At 43.4% G+C, this 13768-nt stretch overlaps 1 protein-coding gene across 1 annotated transcript; it reads right to left on the bottom strand.

Moving 5' to 3' along the window:
- Positions 1-1963: 1963 nt before the first annotated feature.
- On the bottom strand, positions 1964-8661 carry stc2a (stanniocalcin 2a). Its single transcript, XM_068584279.1, has 4 exons — positions 8341-8661; positions 6153-6295; positions 5275-5486; positions 1964-5033 (listed from the first exon to the last, which is right to left on the bottom strand). The coding sequence occupies exons 1-4, from the start codon at positions 8477-8479 to the stop codon at positions 4673-4675; spliced, it is 855 nt and encodes a 284-aa protein (XP_068440380.1). The 5' UTR covers positions 8480-8661; the 3' UTR covers positions 1964-4672.
- Between the last annotated feature and the right edge of the window lie 5107 nt (positions 8662-13768).

Raw genomic sequence — 13768 nt, 5'->3', positions numbered from 1 at the left:
GATATTCTGAACGTGTGTCGAGCTCCACCATCTTACGTGTGCTGCTGCTTGCTGTGGGTCTTTCGAGGCTGACAGTAATTTGAGCACAGTGAGTTGCGTCAGCGTTTTCTTCCCTGAGAGCAACTCGCTCTGTATTCCCCAGTGAAACTGAGCAATGCTGATTAGGTTCCACTTATTTTATGCAGTTTGTTGTTCCAACTTTAGGTAAATATAGAACATTGATCATTCTGATACCCAGCAGGAGACAAAAGTGAGGTGCACCCATTCACCCTGCAAGGTCCTTTAATGATTCATCCATGGAACGTAGGCACCCAGTCATTAATTCATTAGTTTAGACCGGAGCACGGGGCAGATGTTCACAAAGCACCCGAGGCCGGCTATCTCAGGTTTCTCTTCTCAGAGCCGCTGTCTCTCTCTGCTGCTCAGCCTCCTCTCATTTGTGAAGTATCCGGCCTCCATACTGATAAAGCTACGTTGCTATACCAACCATGCAAACTGGGAGATTTCTGGTCCAGCCCATTGTTTGGCCTGGAGGTCATCCATCTCACTCAATGCATTGTTACAACAGGCTGAGTGTGACACAGCATAATTTTCCCCACACACTGTAATCCATGCAGCCTTTCTTATCAGCTCCCTGACTATGCGTGACTCCAACAGTGTACGGATCAGGGGAATAATATATATATATATATATCACTTTATCTCTTGACTGAAGAGGTAAACCATAAAGAAGGGGGTACTCAAATAAGATAGATGTTTAGAAGAAGGGTCAAACCAGAAGCTGCAGATAACGTCCTGATTTTTAGATCCTAATCTGAGTCAATCTGCAATAAAGCTTGATGTTTAAGAATGCAATTTGAAAGCGTTTTTCCCCAAACTGAAATATGAAATGAGACACATTTTTTTAAAGTTGGAACGGTCCACTAGAGCCACAGAAGACTGATAAAGGCACGGTTGTACTCTTTGTGATGACTCAACTCAACTCCACCGACAGAGACCTCCTTTAATATAAAACATAACAGAATTGCGTCTGTTTTTCTACAACAGATTGTTTGAAGAAGTACTTTTCCTGAGTTCTTACTTTAATCCAAGAGGAGGGAGGATGACCGCAAGTTAAGACACCGAGACATGAAATATGTAAATCAACTATTCCTTTCAGTTTTAAAAGCATGGGTAGCTTCAATCAAGTAACTCACTCACCTCTTAAATATCAATCACTTGCACCTGCTCTCACCATCTGCCTTCAGGTCAATTAACAGAGAGATGTCACCACCCAGTGGTCATTTTGTATCACTACACCTTTAGGGATGACTTGCTCAGAGGTGGGGTGCTGTGACAGAATGTGCAGGCAGAGATGCTGATATTACAATATTACAGAAGCTGTACGAAATGTTTCCTGCCACGTAGCCCTGTCACTCTGAGAAGATTTAAATTAAATGCAAATTCAAGCAAATTGTGTGTGTGTGAAATTTCCGTGTATGGCCACCTCGGTACACTTAACTTGACCCTTGAACGACTTAAAGCTACAAATTAGCAGTTGGAAGTCTACCTTTCAAATCAGAGGACTGTCTAAATGTTTAATGTGCACTGTTGGGACATTTCATAAAAGACCCTGAATCCACCCCAAGCATTGCAAACAATCCGGAGGCGCTGACGTAAATGTTTAAGCCTTTCAATAGGGAGGATATTTTTCCAGCCATTGAAACTTTAAACAAAGGCCACACTTCATAAAGCTCGTCAGAGGGGGCAAGTGGAACAAGGCAAACAGGGTGTCTTTTAATCTTTTAACTGGTGTATACACCTGAGATGACGAGGGCTTCTCTGCTAAACCTTTTCAGAGATTGTTGATTCAGGATCACGTATGAACGCTTCATGTGATGCTGTGCCACAATGTCGTGGTGTTCATGCCACAATTTTATCCTTCTTCAATGTCAATAAAAACTATATTGATGCACGCAACATGTACAAAATACAGACAAAAATATTTTAATGGTAACAAGATACATCTGACTTCATGAGTCCAAAGATATTGATAGGATCATATGCCCAATGTCTTCCAGGTGAGTTACAAACTTCTAGACCATGTTCTGAATTTTCCACGGTGAAAGCAGAGTCCTTGTGCTTAATGGAGGAAAAGACGCAACATGGTGATGGAGCACTAACAATACCTGACACGTGGTTAGTTTTATTTTCCTCTGAATACATAAAGAAAAGCCATTCAAGCCACTACATTATTACAAAAAAAAGCCATATCAAACCTAATGACAGAGAGCTGAACAGATTGTCACTTCACACACATACAGTACATTCTCAATAGGATTAGCTTATGTCTCGTGCTGGGATGTCACAGGAATCCCAACTTCCACAACAGAATACAAAGAAAACAAAGAAAAGAAAAGCCTGAAAGCCTCACTGATGATTCAAACCCTCTGCGCATATAATAGTCTCTAAATGATGGGGAGGAAAAGCATTACCTTACTGTAAGTACATCAGGAAAATAAAAAAAAAAATGAAAGAACCCCTTAACTGAGCAACAAAAAACTAAGCAATGTTTTAATTTTTCTTTTGCACCAATCACTGTATGTGGTGTAATGTGTTCACAAACTGCAGTTCCACAGCTACAAGCATGTGACCGGTCTGAAATGGTAAACGCCTGCCTTTGACCTCAAGGAGGGAGAGAGGAAGAGTCCGAGGAGAAGTAAAAGAAGGAGTGAATCATCACATTAAAAAAAAAAAAAACGTTGTCTCTCTCCTTCTGGCTCCACTCCCCTCTGCCTCTGTGTTGCTGGCGCTTGGCTGTGGCCCAGAGGAATTCTCTGGTGGCCTCAGTAAATATAACATTTAGAATAACAGCGCCAGAGCCCCCGTGTGTGGACTTAACCCAGTTCCTGGTTCCTCGCTGCGTTGCCTGCGGCTCTAACGAGTAGAATAACAGGCCTTCATGTTTCCCCTGACCTAGGTAAGGGACCAGAGTGGAATAAGGGCTAATTTAAAGGGGCCAGAGATCTGGATGGTTTCAGTCGAGCCGCTCTCCTGCCCACTGCGACACCACAAAAGGGTGACATTGATCTTCTGAGGAAGTAGCTCAATGTGGCCCAAAGGAGCGCATGTGGATACAAAACCTGCTGCCGTTTTTTGATAAGAAACACCCGGCTTGCTCGAACGAGTATATCCGATACAGTAATGTCCGGTGTAGAGGGTGACTGCTCTGGTAACCTGGCCTTCTCTCCTAACCCGCAGCAGTCCAACACGCAACTGACAATCATCCAAAGTGCAAAATCGAAGACTTCTGTGGCTCAACATCGTCGTAAAATAGCTCAACATTAAATCTCCCCACGTATTATCCATTCACTTAAAATCACAGAGAAGCGGTCACTGTGGACAATAACAAGTTTAGGCACCTCGATGTGTGTGACTTTACAATTTGAAAAGGACTTGATTGGACATCCTCTCTTTGCTGCTGTTAACCGATAGCTGACAGTTAGATGGAAAACCAACTCAAAGAGAGAGAATGCATAACACCTGACAGTTCATTTACCATTCATGAACAAGAACAATGACGTCTCCTCAAGCTATAAACGTGACGTTAGTCTGTGTTGTCACTGAGACGTCGCTCTAAAGTACGATTAACAATGAATGAGAGCAATGGGATACGTTTTGCGATATGTCAGAGTTGCAGAAATACTTATGAAACAAAAGAGTCCATGTTTTTCTCCCAGTCATTTCTGCCCAGACAGCAGTGCTTGTTGACATCAGAGGTCAGCCTTGGCTCTCTTTTTTTTTTAGCTTTATCAATACATACATGTGTGAAATAACCGTCCATATTCATAGTATTACTTTTGCATCCTCTTTAGAGTGGATTTTCACTTTAAGAATGCACAAGTTTGTCGGCTTTGTGGCCATCATGCACTACAATTCATATGTGCCAGAACTGGACTTGAAACCTGTACAATTTGTATTTAATCATCAAGTATCTATAATTATAATACACATTCCCACTTTGAAACAACAAATGGTGTATGTTACATATCTACAGACCGATGTGTGATGGGTGCAATACTGTGAAGAGAACAACAGGCCGCACACCATACTATGTCATCTATAGTATATCAGTATTGCATATTGTAACTATATTTATACATGTTTATATAAATATAGATAAGTATATTTCTATGTACATTTTGATACTTCAACATTGCATACAGAATAAAATAAATAATACAAATACAATCAAATCTTACAGTAAGTATGATTTGAGAAATGCTATATTAGAGCCAAAAATAGTCCTAACAGTTGAAATAATCATGGTAATAACAATTATTATTCAATTTTTTAAAAATCGAGGCCTACGGTCTGGCATAACAGTACAAGCTACACCACAATTACCCTGCAAGTTTACTATGTGGGATTGCTGGAATGACTGGAGAGGGCGGAATAAGGACAGGAAAGGTCAGGGCTTGTTTCCTTCTGCTCAGTCTGTCTGGGATTGTCTGTGTGTGTGTCTGTGTGTGTGTGTGTGTGTGTGTGTATGTGTGTGTGTGTGTGTGTGTGTGTGTGTGTGTGTGTGTGTGTGCATGTGAGGTTGTGCTTTTGTGTGAAGGTGTGCATAAGTCTGCAAGTGTGGTTTTTATATGTTGTAGGGGGTCAAAGGTCGGGACAGTCTCCTGTGCTTTCACCTCCGAATGTCAGTGGCCTCGGGCTCAGCCACGACTCCGGCCTCTGGATTTTGGCGGCGGGGTCCCTGACTGCGATTGCGTGGGTGAGCGTTGAAGCCCGCCTTGGCGGGTTTCTCCTTGTCGCCTTGCCGCGGGGGGCGAGGGTGCTCCGGTTCGGGATGGGACGGCAACAAGGGGCGGCGGTGGGGTTCGATGGCAGAGCCGGCGGGAGACGGTGGTGTGAGGGAGGAGCAGAGGCTCAGGCTGTCGCACAGAGCCCCCCAGTTCTGCTCGCACTGTAGCCGGACACTCCGTGTCAATGCCTCCTTCACCTCCTCGCCACAGCTCAGGAGAATATTCACCAGCTCCACATATGGGCTGGGCAGAGAGAGGCAGATAACCCACATGAAGCGTGTGTATTCATGTTTGGAAGCACATTACATCTAGGTCTAGGAAAACGACAGGAGTAAATGGCATCATACTATTACTATACATGGAAGAAGAGAACAGCCTTAAACTGGCAGAAGAGTCCAGTCAAGGTAAACACTCAAGAGATAAAAGAGAAGAAAACAGGCTCGTGAAAATGTACCCAGACATGCTGTCCAGAGCGGCCACTCACCCTTTCGGGAAGAGATCTTGGAAATGGATCATTTCCACCATGACGGCCACATTGTCCTTAGCAGCAGAGCACAGGTTGTGTTTGATGTAACACTCTCTCTGGAGCTGGAACACCATCTCTTTAATGGACACACACTTCCTGCTGATACAGCTGAACTTGTGCCGTAGTCCATGAGCCATACATTTCAGAGCATCCTTGATGAAGGACTTCCCCTATGTACATGAAGAGACACAACTGTTGAGTTAACAGAAGACACAGTTCCTTGAAGTTGTTGAAACCTTAGACTTCACACATCCATTAAAGCAAACCTCTGGCTGGTTATTTTTACTCTTATGCATCTATTTCAGTAGTGTTTGAGTATGTGGATGAGCCAGAGCAACGTTGTATGCATGTGTGGCTTTACACTTCTAATACAGCACGGGGGGGATGGCATTCCGCATGAATAGCAGGAAATTGTGTTACTCTGCTGCTGAAATGTTCTGGATTTGTCGGCCAAAGATTCCTAGAATCTGACCCTATAGAAATGTGAAGACCCCAGTCAGACCTGGCTTGGCAGGGCTTCAGCCTTCGCTATGTATGAAAATGGAGCTAACTAGGCGTTTGGCCAACTGGCTCATGACCCTTAGTCCTAACTGTACACCAGTGCAGTGAGAGGGAAGTGCACTTCCCAAGAGAGGAAAACAGATGACGAGGAGATCAGTGTATGTAAGATCGCACTTCGAGGAAAAGTTGTACGTTTTGGAAAAAAAAAAAGAAAAAAGCAAAAGTAAACAAATCTGTCCAGAAATGAGAGCGTGGAGCAGCAAAGAAGAAAAGGAATGTTGCCTCTGGTTATACCAATTTTTTTTGCAAAACACACAGACGGACCAGTTTAGTACCTGAGAGTCAAATTTGCCAGCGTTGTGCAGGAACGTCATGCAGATTTCCTGTAGCCCTCGTATCTCGCAGGAGTTATTCTCAAAGCACTCAAACACACCACAGCCGACATCCCCTGCACTCACCAGGCAGTGCTGGATCTCAGCTGGAAAGAGAGAACAGGTTAGGGGGAGGGACCTTATCAACTGTTCACAGCAGAGACAGCGGCAGATTGTTACAGGCGTGTCGGCAATGAAGTCCACAGAGCTTCAAGGCACAACTCCACTTCGGCACTTCACATTGCTGCACGAATCACAAAGCTGATGTGGCCTATAACTATTCCCACGGACACAGGCGGCCGCTCGCGTGTTCATGACCTAGAGTCTGAGAGAGAAAAGGGATGCAGGTTTGGTGGGTTGGTGGGAGTGTGTGTGTGTGTGTGTGTGTTTGTGTGTGTGGGACAGATATTACTGTGTCATTCTGCACCACAATCCAACTGCACTGCCTATATAGCATTGAGATGGGATGGTGCATTGCAGATACAGCCATGACTACTTGTGGAGGAGACACAAATGCAGTCACTCTATTGCCCGTTAACTAAATGTGCAACAAGTCCAGCATGATTGCATTCAACGATAACCTGAGATTGCATCATGAAACCACAACATCAAAAAAGGTCCCTCATTAAGCGACAGCAGCAATGCAGGCAAAAAACACGTAGGAAACATGCAAGTATATGTCATGTGCGTACATAATATCAGCTCCTGTACACCACTGGCTGGCTCTTAAGTGCCATTTTCTCTTTTCTGTGGCCGTGAAAGACAGAAATAAAACAGATGTTTGAGAACAGAAATTACCATGTGAAAGTGAAGGTCTCTCTTTTAGCCCTTAAATTGCTGTCCAAGAGCTTGTATTAAGAGACATCTGACAACCAGCAGGGAACCTGTCACAGAAACTGCTGCTCACCATATGTGTTTTACTCTTGAGTTAATATGGCAAATTGCAGGTTAGCTTGGCAGCCAACAGGCCGTACACAGTTTGGGTACGAAAAATAAACCCAACTGTTGACTTAAGTAAAACATAATTACACGCGTGATTTGCCTTGAAGCTGATATGCATGGGCGAAAGAGCATTTTCCCCTCAGTCGGAAGTGCACACCGTTGCGTAAAGGAGACAGAAAATAATGATTGAATGTGACTCTTTTTTTTTTTTTTTTTTTTAGAAATCACGCTTGTCAACAAAGAGCCTCTGTTTGGGGGGCAGCAGTGGGGGGGGGGGGGGGGGTAAGGGAGAGATCTGCTGCGGGGTTTGTAGGCACTGAGTTTAACTTTAGTGCGCAGGAAAAGTGAGCCGCTCTCAGCAGTGCTTGTGTTGGCATCACGGGAATGTGCTTGGATCGTACGAGCTTGCGTTGGATTACACAGTGGCGCTACCGGGGTTTCTGTTGTGGAACCTGCGTTTGAGTTTGTCCACATTTTTTGTTTTCATTGTGGAGGGAAGAACACAAGTACGCTGTAATATGTTAACACAGGTTCGCATGCTGAGTACGAAGGGTGGCGGTCAGCCAACGTAGAGGAAAAGACGAGTTTCGGTGATAGCAGTCCAGGGTGGTGTTAGAGCTGTGTGGGTATACGGACGCGCTTGTGCTTTTACGGTATTTCCCAGATAACTGGTTCGAGAAATAAAGTCTTGCTCGCCTTCAGCGCTGATCCACACTACAGTCATCACTGTCCTGCTACGCTTGGGCACATCACCCAGCATTCACTTGAAGAAACAGCCTGGAATACACGCGCATAAAACCCGGATTCCCCCAAAAAATAATAAAATAAAATAAATGAAACTGTTACCTATAACGCGCTCACACACGCGCGCACGCCAGCGCGCACGCACACCTAGATGCGCTGCCGTATACATTACCTATTACCTTGTGCCATTCTATTAATAGTTTACTAACATATTGGATTTCTGTCTGTGAGTATTTACAAGATATCGTCTTTCTGAGTGATCGAAAAGGCTACGTGAGAGCCGTGGCGCCGGGATTTAAGTTAGAAGCTGCAGATTCTGCTCAAATCGCCCCGGACGAGTCCCCCCCCCCCCCCCCCAGCATGGTTTTAATCTGCAGCCACAGAAACACGTGTACGGACAAACCCCACGGAGATGCATCAACCAAGAACCTCCACATTCTTAACTCTACCGACACTTAGTTCTTACCTGTGTTCTGCAGGGACAGGCGTCCTTTTTGGCTCACAGGCTTCTCCGGGAGGCTGTCATGGATATCGATATTATCCGATCCCACCACTTGCTCCAGCACTGACAAAACCAGCAGCGCCACGGCCAGTTTGACCATCATTGCGTCCCGGGTAGTGTGCTCCGATTTCCAGCAAAGATCCGGCAGCGTGTGTGTACGTGTGTATGTGTGTATGTGTGTGAGTGAGTGAGTGAGTGAGTGAGTGAAGGTTCACCTTGGATCAGTGATCAGCGCAGCTGCGGCTTGGTGTCTAGTGGGGCAGCTGTGGGACTGAATGCACGAGCTGGAAGGGATGCTGCCTATATTTCTCAGAGCCCCGGGTGTCAATTTGGATGAAGGAGTTAAGCAGGTGTTGTCGGTTGGGGCTTCACAACCAATCAGAGACGCAGATATCCACGTCCAAGGTTTTAGGGGAGTGTCCAGTGAAAGTCCCCTTTTTGCAATAAAACAGGCGCTATAATGCAATCTGCATGAGTGAATTGACCGTGACAGCTTTGGGGTGATCCAGCAGTGTTTCACAGAGCAATATCTGCGGAGGTCAATTATAAAATGTCCAATGTAGTATGTAATCCTCCCGATTTGCATTCATTGCAAGATAATCTATACAGTTCCTGCTTGTTGTTACTGCAGTGAAAAGTCAACAGAAAGTCTGTTTTTTCGCCATAAAACTGCAGCACTTATTTAGGCTAAGTATGAGAGCGGGTGGGAGGATCAAGAAATACCAAGCATGCCAACAAAATCGAGAAAATGGAAGCATATGATGTTCAAGCACTCCACATAAAATGGACTTAACTTGTGGGTTTGCAACCTACTAAGTCATTAATGCAAGGTAGTAATTACATGCAGTACAGCTTCAAAGCTGTCTGTGGGAGTTGCCTGCACAGAGAGAAGGTGAAAAGTCTGCAGAAACACTCAATGAAAATTAATTATATCCTAACCTTGCCATCAATATTCTTATAACAATGATTACGCTGACAACAGAATGTGAGAACTATGGCAATAGTCTATATTGATTTTGAGATCATGCTGTAATTAATGGATACTTACAAGTGAAAGCTCCTAAAAATAGAATGTCTTTAATAACTGTTTTTATGGGGAAGTGAATAGGGGTCTGTTACACAATCCCCAGCTTAGTCTGTGACAATGAGGTCTTCTTAGCACTACAGGGACAGAACTAAGAATAGAGGACCAACGTTGGCATGGTTGAGCATTTGGAGACCTCAGAGGAATCTCTTTCAAGAGCAACACTTGAGGATGCCATGTGGAAGAACTGCAAGAAGACGGAGCGAGCAGAAAGAACATAACGTCTCTGTCTTCCAAATGTTTCCAGTGACCTAATGGTGTTAATAATTCCAGGTCAAGGCCTCCATGAGAGACAGTGGTACGGTGCAGGCCAGCGTGCATGTCGCTGTGTGGTGAGGACGGCAGGACGTCGGGGTGCAGGATGAGCAACTCCACTTGGGTTCCAAGCCGCCAGGGAAGGAACAAGGAAGAAGAAGGAAAGAACAATTTATATCAGTGATACAAATCGTTCCTTCCTTTTTCTTAATTGCACTAGAGGAACTTCACCAGAAGGGAATTCCAGGCAAATCCCAGGCCAAACACATACAAATTCTGATTTGTCTTTTCCCCTAACTGGCATGCCTTCGGTTTGTGGGAGGAAATTGGAGCACCTGGAGGAAGCCCAGGGAGAGAGATGACATGCAAACCACAGCCGGTGGCTGTCTTATCTCTGTTAAAATGCCGTGGAAATGCTCAGGTTCGACACAAACTTCGACTTCCCTCATAGTGTGGCAGTAATAACGAAGAACGGTGATTTGGTTTAGTGTCTGTGTGTGATTGGGTGGACTTGGGGACCAGACAAAAAACGTTACACCACTGCTCAGGCACCCCACGGACACAGGTAAACGATTGGCCGTGATGTGAGGCACAGACAGATGAAGAGACAGACAACCAGGCATCTGATTGTGCCTGGACAAATGTCTGATATCAGTGAATTTGAAATGTGTGTATCATGTCATTCATTTTATAAACTCCTTTTTCAGAGGAGGTTCTGGTTCTGTCTGCTGGAAAAACTTTAAAACCCAGGCTATATTTAGACCATCAATGAAGTTCGCCTAGAGCAGGAATTGGACTCCCGCTCTAAACTAACCAAAATGACGATCACTTATAGCTCTAAATATAGATAATTATTATGATCAGACTTCAGTATCTATCGGTTTAATTGAGGTTTCAGTCAGTGGAATGAATTTTGGAGAAGTCACCACAGATGGGAGGTATTTCAGCCAGGAGATGGTGAAGCATAGAAAACCTCAACATTTTCAAATTCTCCTTATATGTGAGAAACTTTGTCTGCCATGCATTTGTCTTACTATCTTTTGTCTTCTATCCTTATGATGGTACTCCAATACAGAGATTACTTGTACTATTACTATGGTCTAATCTTATGTAACATTATATAATTTGTTCTCCTCAATAAAAACAAGTTGTTCCCGTCTGTAGGCCACAAAATGGATTAATCCTGACGAGCACACAGCGGAAATTGCAATGCAGCAGTATTTTCAAAGTCCACTGGATTTTGAGCAAGCGTACACAGGAGGGTGTACATGCGGCGCGCCGTGCGCGCGTCTGGAGATGTGCTTGGATCGCTTCCAGCTGTGCCTATACCACAAACTGGAATCTCCTGCTCAATTCACGTCTGTTAAAAGCTGCCCACGCTGCGAACACACCCTCGATTTGGACCAATCAGTGCGCCGCAGCGGACCACGGGCTCGTAAGAGTGCGTCACCGTGGCCTACTGGTGCTGCATTCAAGTCACATGGGAAAAACTGCGTGAGCTCTTCAAACCAAGAGTAACAACTTGGAGATATTCGAAGTTAATTAATTTCTCGCATGTTGAGATACGTAGAAGACATCAGTAAAGTAACATCAGGTCAAATGCCAATGCAGAAATTCCACATTTTCTCTTTGTTAAACTTCAGTTAGCATTCTGGATGAAAAAAAAGGTGAAGGTCAACTTTTTTTTCTTTCTTTTTTTTTCTTCTTTTTTTTCAGAGACACATTTCGTAGTCTTCCTCAGTGAATGGAGGAAGCTCTGTGAGTTATCTTGGGCATCTCTCAACATATCTCCATGACAACGGAGCAATCCGTTGAGGAACAGCTGATAAGTGGGCCTTAAGTTTTTTTGTTTGTTTTTTTGGTCAAGTTTCAAGAAGGACCAGACACGTTAAAGAACGCTTTTTTTCACCGTTTACAAGATTTATAATTCAGTTAAAGGTAATCTGTGGTGTTTTTCACCACCAGTAATGCCATTAAACACTTGTTCTATACGTTTAATCGTCCATGTGTTTGTCCCGTGGACCACGCGTCAAGAAATGCAGCAATGTGCCAATAAAAGGGGCAAATTAAGATGACTGCCTTTCTAGTAAACATGGCTGTAATGTTGGATCCAAACTTAAGAGAAAATATGGCTTTGCAAATGTTTTATTAGGAAGGAAACACATTTAACACATGTTTTTTTTAGAGCTCAGCGATACACACAATGCATTTTAGTCAGGGAACACTGTGTTAACATAACCTTTGCCCTCCACGGGGCACCTCTAAGGATGGTATGTAACAACTGTCTAGAAGGTTTAAATACCAGGTGGATTGACGGAGAGTTAAGAAAAGTTGTCCTCTCGCATTCTTATTTGCCAATTTACTTGAATGCAACACACAATGCCAAACACTGGCACTGGGAACAAGAACGTTCAGAGGTTGGACTGATCAAATGAATGAGCGTCATGATTTTAAACTTCATTCACAAGGTTTAAAACAATCACATTCACCAGATCAGCTTGCAAAGAGTGGCCAACTGTATATGTTGAATAATATCTAGAAACACATATTTGAAATATGTTTAAATTTGAAAAAAATTCCCAACTTACCGTCCAATTAATAGCTATTCTAAAGCTTTTAATCATATTGCATCTAATTGTAGTAGCATATGGAGTGAAGAAATGTCTTCTGTTTTGGATTAAAAGTTGAACTCAACATGTATTGTAAATCAGTTGATATGAAGACCTTCTTCGCACTTGTCATTCATCACGTGGCTGCATCTGTTTCAGTCACCCGAATATTTGACCAAAAACGCAAAGCTGTCACTGCCTGTAATGACAACCACATTGTATAAAGTGTGATGACTGTCACAGTCTGGTTTCCCCAGATGGTCGCGTGACAGCTAGATTGATAAGTTTCTATTTGTGTTTTTTTTATATTTAATCTGTCTTGTTTCAGAGATATTACAATGTGCTTCATGTTTATGTTGCGTGAAGGCATTGTCTCCTTTTGGTGACACTATCCAGAATAGACAAGTATGCTTTGACAGGAGTAACGTTCATTCTCTTTGACTGCTGTACTGTAAACATACAGAAAGCAGACATGTGTTCTGAGTTGGGACCCCTGGGGCCCTGGCAAGTGATCAACCAATGAAACCACAACAGAGAGGCCAGGCTGGGGTTTGTGCGTGTGTGTGTGTGTGTGTGTGTGTGTGTGTGTGTGTGTAAATGGGGGGTCACTTCACTTGGAGGGAGGCTTCTGTAACAGCAATTAATGTTACTAGTTTACAGTCTCCTTATAGTACTTTGCAGGAAAGCATGTGGGTGTAGTTCGGCTAAAAGTTCAGGCTGAGTTGTGGAAAACGGCTGGACAATAACTCCTGAGTGACACCACAGAGACTTAACAACTTAACAACGTATAGCATCCTCTTCAATGACATGGACAATCTGGTCTTTTGTTATCAAATCAGTGTGAATAGGACTATAATCGCACTGCTGGCTAAAATGCTCGCTATCTTGTATTTTCTCCATATGTTTTCTCTGCGTGATGCTTGATGGGCTATACATCTTATATGTTAAAAATTGTGACTTTGATGTTTGATGATTCATGTTTCTGCACTGGCAAAACATTGTACAGCTGTAATGGAGGTGTCTGATCGTTATTTTTGGAATGGAATTCGGCGTTTTGCCTCCATGCCAAGAAGAAAAACAAAACAAACAAACACACACAAACAGCTCCAAGTGGTGTAACATGGTGTACAAAGTGATGACTAAGCAATGCAAGGTAAAGAAGGACGGTTTTGTATTCTGTGAAATATGCATTAGATGAGCAGAACTGTAGCAGTCAGAAAGTGAATACATGTTTCCCCAATATGTGGACTTATCCCTTTAAAACTAGAACGTATGCAACCTTAATATATGTGCCAATCTTATACTGAGCTTGACTGTATTTTATGTAATAAAATGACTCTCAAGAATGCAACGTGTTTATTCTTAATAGCAACATCAATATTTGGCATTAGAGAGTAAGTTCAGACTGACATGACCACAAAAACAGAATAGTCTCAAAAAAAAA

This window comes from Clinocottus analis, unplaced genomic scaffold (genome assembly GCF_023055335.1).
Source record: "Clinocottus analis isolate CAN_PGR_092001 unplaced genomic scaffold, fCliAna1.0.p SCAF_10, whole genome shotgun sequence".
Lineage (NCBI taxonomy): Eukaryota > Metazoa > Chordata > Actinopteri > Perciformes > Cottidae > Clinocottus > Clinocottus analis.
This window is presented reverse-complemented; position numbering and strand designations above follow the sequence as displayed.